The 6,038-nt window shown below is 46.7% G+C and overlaps 1 protein-coding gene across 1 annotated transcript in view; it reads left to right on the forward strand.

Moving 5' to 3' along the window:
- The window catches only part of LOC122544465, a 29,750-nt gene extending 24,360 nt beyond the window's left edge, over positions 1-5,390 (forward strand). The window contains exons 3-4 of the mRNA XM_043683704.1: positions 4,475-4,685; positions 5,189-5,390. Coding sequence (XP_043539639.1) covers positions 4,475-4,685; positions 5,189-5,301 — 324 coding nt within the window. The 3' untranslated portion in view covers positions 5,302-5,390. The remainder of the gene's footprint in view (positions 1-4,474; positions 4,686-5,188) is intronic.
- The last annotated feature ends 648 nt before the right edge of the window (positions 5,391-6,038 follow it).

Raw genomic sequence — 6,038 nt, forward strand, 5'->3', positions numbered from 1 at the left:
GTGAGGTGGGGAGAAAATGGGGGTAGGATGGGGAGAGAGTGAGGGGGGATGGTGGGAAGACTGAGGGGACTGGGAGAGAGTGGTGGGGGAGAGTGAGGGGGAGGGAGTGCTTGTCCAATTTACAGGTAAGTGAGGGTTGGCTGTTCCCACGCTGGACTGTTTCCAGACTGGTATGTTGCTTCTCTGTTCCACGGTTCAGATTTACTCTGGCTGAATGGAATGTCTTTTTTTTTAAGTGCCCTGCTATGACCTGTTAAACTCACTGGCTTGTAGTTGTTTGCTTTCTGTCTCCAGAGTCCAGGGAATTTTGGAAAAATTAAAACTAATGCTTCAACTACCATTTCTCACACCAGAGAATGAAGTCCGTGAGGCTATGGGGATTTGTCAGATTTCAGTTGTAATGATGTTCTCCCTCTCCCTGGTGGTGACTTTTCAAGTCCCTCACTCTCTTTCAGCCTATGATTCATAATTATTTCTGGAATGTTATTTGTATCCGTTACACAGAAAACACATGCAAGTTATCTGTCAAATTTATCTACTATTTCCTTACTTTAGATGATTTGTCTCCGGACACTGCCTCGAGAGGTCTAGCTTGGCAGTAGTTACATTTTTCCTTTTTGAACATTGGTAAATGCCTGTATTACTTGTTTATGTTTCTGGCAAACAATCTTTACCTGGAATTGTTCCTTCCTTATTAAGCTTTTGGTCTTTTTTTTGTGTCCGTTTACACTCTCCAATCTTCTGACCTGTCATTCAATTTTGTAGAATCATATGCTCCTGCTTTCAACTCCACCCAATCTTAACCTCCTCACTTAGAGAAAAACCACACAACACCAGGTTATAGTCCAACAAGTTTATTTGGAAGCACTAGCTTTCGGTACCCTGCTCCTTTGTCAGGTAGCTAGTATCACTGGCCTCCTCACTCAGCTTGTTCTATCACTAGAATCCTCCTTTCTCTGCATATATCTTTTCTGAGTAATCTGAAATATCTTTTTTAATGTCTGCCATTATATTTCTACCTTTTTCCCCTAAACTGGTTTTCCAGTTTAACTTTCCTCTCTTTGTGGCCTTTGTGGTCTCCAATCCAAACTTTTCTCACTCAATCACTCCTGCATTGACTCCTGATGTACTCCCCAATCACTCCTGGATTCACACCTGATGTACTCCCCGATCACTCCTGGATTGACTCCTGATGTACTCCCCAATCACTCCTGGACTCACACCTGATATACTCCCCGATCACTCCTGGATTCACACCTGATGTACTCCCCGATCACTCCTGGATTGACTCCTGATGTACTCCCCGATCACTCCTGGACTCACACCTGATGTACTCCCCGATCACTCCTGAATTCACACCTGATGTACTCCCCGATCACTCCTGGATTGACTCCTGATGTACTCTCCGATCACTCCTGGACTCACACCTGATGTACTCCCCGATCACTCCTGGATTCAAATCTGATGTACTCCCCGATCACTCCTGGATTCACACCTGATGTACTCCGCAATCACTCCTGGATTTACTCCTAATGTACTCCACGATCACTCCTGGATTGACTCCTGATGTAATCCTCAATCACTCCTGCATTCACTCCTGATGTAATCCTCAATCACACCTGATGTAATCCTCAATCACTGCTGATGGAATCCTCGATCACTACTGATGGAATCCTTGATCACTGCTGATGTAATCCTCAATCACTACTGATGGAATCCTCAATCACTGCTGATGTAATCCTCGATCACTGCTGATGTAATCCTCAATCACACCTGATGTACTCCCCGATCACTCCTGAATTCACACCTGATGTAATCCTCGATCACTGCTGATGGAATCCTCGATCACTGCTGATGTAATCCTCAATCACACCTGATGTAATCCTCGATCACTGCTGATGGAATCCTCGATCACTGCTGATGTAATCCTCAATCACACCTGATGTAATCCTTGATCACTGCTGATATAATCCTCGATCACTGCTGATGTAATCCTCAATCACACCTGATGTAATCCTCGATCACTGCTGATGTAATCCTCAATCACACCTGATGTAATCCTCGACTACTGCTGATGTAATCCTCGATCACTGCCGATGTAATCCTCAATCACACCTGATGTAATCCTCGACTACTGCTGATGTAATCCTCGATCACTGCTGATGTAATCCTCGATCACTACTGATGTAATCCTCGACTACTGCTGATGTATTCCTCGATCACTGCTGATGGAATCCTCGATAACTGCTGATGTAATCCTCGATCACTGCTGATGTAATCCTCAATCATTGCTGATGTAATCCTCGACTACTGCTGATGTAATCCTCGATCACTCCTGATGTAATCCTCAATCACTGCTGATGTAATCTTCGATCACTGCTGATGTAATCCTCGATCACTGCTGATGTAATCCTCGATCACTACTGATGTAATCCTCGATCACTGTTGATGTAATCCTCAATCACTGCTGATGGAATCCCCGATCACTCCTGATGTACTCCTAGATTCACTCCTGATGTATTCCTTGATCACTCCTGGATTCATTTCTGCCAATCCTGCGGGTGGGGGGGTTGTCAAATTCCTGTCCCATTCTCTTGGTGGAGGGGAAGGGCAGAGATTGTGGGTCCTTCTTTATCCCCTGGGGGGAAGGGGAGATGGAGGGAAGACTGTGGGTCTCTGTTCCACTCCCCAGGGGAGGGGGGTCCAGTATCAGCTCCAACCCCCTCCCCCATGGAAAGTCTATGGGTCCTGTCCACCCCTCCTCACTCCAAGGAGAGTCTATGGGACCTCCACCACCCTCCCCCCATGGAGAGTGTATGGGTCCTGTCCCTGCTTCCCCTCCCCCAGGAGAGACTGTGGGCCTTTTTCACATTTTATATAAACATTGCGGTCAAAGGAGGAATAGGGCTGAATACAAACCAACTCCATTTAGATCAAAGCAAAATATTTCAACAAACTCCACTGGGCTTTTCAAAAAGCTGAACTGAGAGTGGAAGACTAGCCCTGAGTTACTATGGTAACTATATCTGCAACAACAGGACAATAAAGAGAAGTAGTTTGTTTTAACTGAGACTCCCCCATATCAGTGTTCAGTGCTCTACTGACCAAAACCTCATGATCTGCTCCTCAAAGTGACAACCCGATATTTAGGAACAATTTGTAAGAGAGTACTGAGTTTGGACTGATAAGAGAGAAGCTTTACCTGGAGACTGCTGTTTACCATCCTTCTCACATTTGCAGTTTTTTCCATTCTCTCACATTCTTTGTGGTTGCTCCCAGTGGCCTGCTGTGAGAAAGATACATTCCAGCTCGAACTTGTGCAACTCCTTGGCCTCATTCCAGCTTCAAATGTTCCTGTAAGTTCTCTTCAATTATCTGCCCTTTCAATATCACTGTGTGACCTCACTAATACGTTAACACGTTTATCGCAAGCATCTTGCATCTCACAGAGGCCTCCTCTCTCCCTCATTACACTTCAGGTATCTCCTGAGTTCCTCCTGAAGGAAGACACAATGATAGGGCTCCTGAGGGAGGGGCTCATGGGAGCAGGAACTACAAAGTGGTACCAAGAAGGGTCAGTACAAATGAGCTGTCAGATGACCCTTGGTTTAGGGTATCAGTCAATTTGTCTTTTGGGTCTTGCCATAGACGACGTGGGGTTGTCAGAGCTGTCAGTTTTGAACTTGGTGAATGGTTTTACAGACAATGCCCGTCCTGTGACTAAACCTCGCATTTTCTCAGGCAGTGGACCAAGCAGCAATATACATTTTCCTTGGATAAGCACATGGATGATGATGGAATAGTGTAGAGGGAATGAGCTTAGATGAGTTCACAGGTCGGCGCAACATTGAGGACCGAAGGGCCTGTTCTGCGCTGTATTGTTCTATGTTCATTGATCTACGCTAGCACCTAGGCTCCTTCCTACTTTGGAGGTAAAGTTAACTGGGCCTTTGGGCTGCAAGCCAGTCCAGATCCACTAAATCAAAATTCAGCATTTTAATAAAAAGACTAAGCATTAATAAAGTTATAACTGGCAAGTAATTCTTAATAATTCTAAGTTGCTCTCTCCTCTCTTTCTCCCATTTACCTCTCATCGTCTCCTCTCCCTTATCTCCAATCATCTCTTTCGTTTCCTCCCACACTCTCAAACTGTCTTCACATCTCCTTTCTTCTCCTATACTGTCCCTCCCTCACTTTCTCTATCCATCTCTGCCTCCCATGTCTCTTTATGTCCCTTTCTCTCTCCCTCACTCTGTTTCCATGTCATTCTCTCCCATCCTGACTCTCTATGTCCCTTTCTCTCTCTCCCCCAACATTATCTTTCCACGTCTCTCTCACCTTGACACTCCATGTCCCTGACTTTCTCTCTCTCCCCCACACTGTCTTTTCATGTTGCTCTCTCTCCCACCCTGAGTCTCTATGTCCCTTTCTCCCTCTTCCTGTTTTGTCTCTCCAAATCCCACTCTCTCCCTAGATCTTCCCTGATCCCTGTGATTCTTACGAAGGTCAGTGCAAACTCAAGGACCGCCTGCCATCCATTGTGGTGGAGCCGACTGATGTGAGTGAGGTGGAGAGCGGTGAGCTGCGCTGGCCCCCAGAGGAGTTTCTCATGGCAGAGCAGGGGGGTGAGGGAGAGGGTCTGGTCCCTCAGGCTGGGGAGCTGGCCCAGATTGATACAGAACCAGGTAAGTTGGCAGAGGGAAGGAGGAAGGGAGTGATTGAGGGACAGAGTGAGATGAAGTATGGGGCATGGGAGGTTATTGAAGAGAATATTGGTGGGCTGGGCTGGGCTGGGCTGGGGAGAAATAGGTTTTAAGCTATCCAGGGATATGGGCGTCGCTGGTTTGACCAACATTCATTGCCTGCCCCTAGTTGCCCCTTGAGGAGGTGGGGGTGAGCTGCCTTCTGCTGCAGTCCATGTGCTGTAGGTTGACCCACAATGCCCAGAGGGAGGGAGTTCCAGGAATTTGACCCTGAAACACTGAAGGAACAGGGATATATTTCCAAGACAGAATGGTGAGTGGCTTATTGGAGGCAGGAACTAAATGTGGAAATATTGAATGAGGAGTGTGGGGATTATTGGGAGCAACGTAAAGGGTACTTGTGGGTGTGATGAAGGGGTGTTTGGTGTGCAATGGGGGAGGGGTATTGTTGTATATAACTGACCTAATGCCCTGTTTTTGTGCAGTGTCACAGGAGATGAAGACCCAGAAGAATGTGGAGCCAGGACAGAGTCTGAGCTCCAACACCCAATTGTTCAGCTCTACACTCATCCAACCTGGTCAGACTTTTACAAAATGAACTCAATTGGTGGTCTACTTGGTCGAACTTTGAAGAGTTTTTATACAGCACAGGCCTGTTCATCTGTAACAGGCACCCACCCCCCCCCCGCCAAGCCACCCTCCCCCACCTTCTCCCCCAGAGCAGGACTCTGAAGTTTTTCCAGTTGAAGATAGCTCCTCCAGTTGCTGAGAGCAGTCCTCACAGCCTGACGTCCTTCACAAAGGATGAGATGAAGCTTCAATTTTGTATGTTGTTTTTAAGTTTGATTTTAATTCTCTGTAAAACTTGATCCTTGATTATCATCTTCCGGTGTGTCAGGATTAGTTACAGCATTTTAACCAGAAGAATCTTACTTTTGTTTTTATTAGTTACCTTTCTTGCTGTGCAGCCTGTGCACTGTGATCGACACGGAGTTAGAGCACTGTGGTTAGACAGTTTCCACCACCACTGCTTTCAGACTCAGCCTAGAAAACAAGCCTCACGCTTGAGGAGCTGCGAGCTCCACACACCATCTCTGAATCACATACCACCCCCAATTTCCCACAGAGTCCTCCTCATGGCTACCAACTCTCAAATGTGACAGTTACCAGGGCAGATTTCAGCAGTCATACTTGTGGCTGCTGTCTGTCACCCCTCCTCATTGTAACATCAATGGGTTTCCAAGGAGAAGGAAGCTCCGTATTCAGGATATCTCCACATGCCCTCATTCCCTTGCCCTCTGCTCCCAGTCTCTACCCTTCTTCTGCGCTCACCAG

The sequence above is a fragment of the Chiloscyllium plagiosum genome, chromosome 49 (assembly GCF_004010195.1).
Source record: "Chiloscyllium plagiosum isolate BGI_BamShark_2017 chromosome 49, ASM401019v2, whole genome shotgun sequence".
NCBI classification, from domain to species: Eukaryota; Metazoa; Chordata; class Chondrichthyes; order Orectolobiformes; family Hemiscylliidae; genus Chiloscyllium; species Chiloscyllium plagiosum.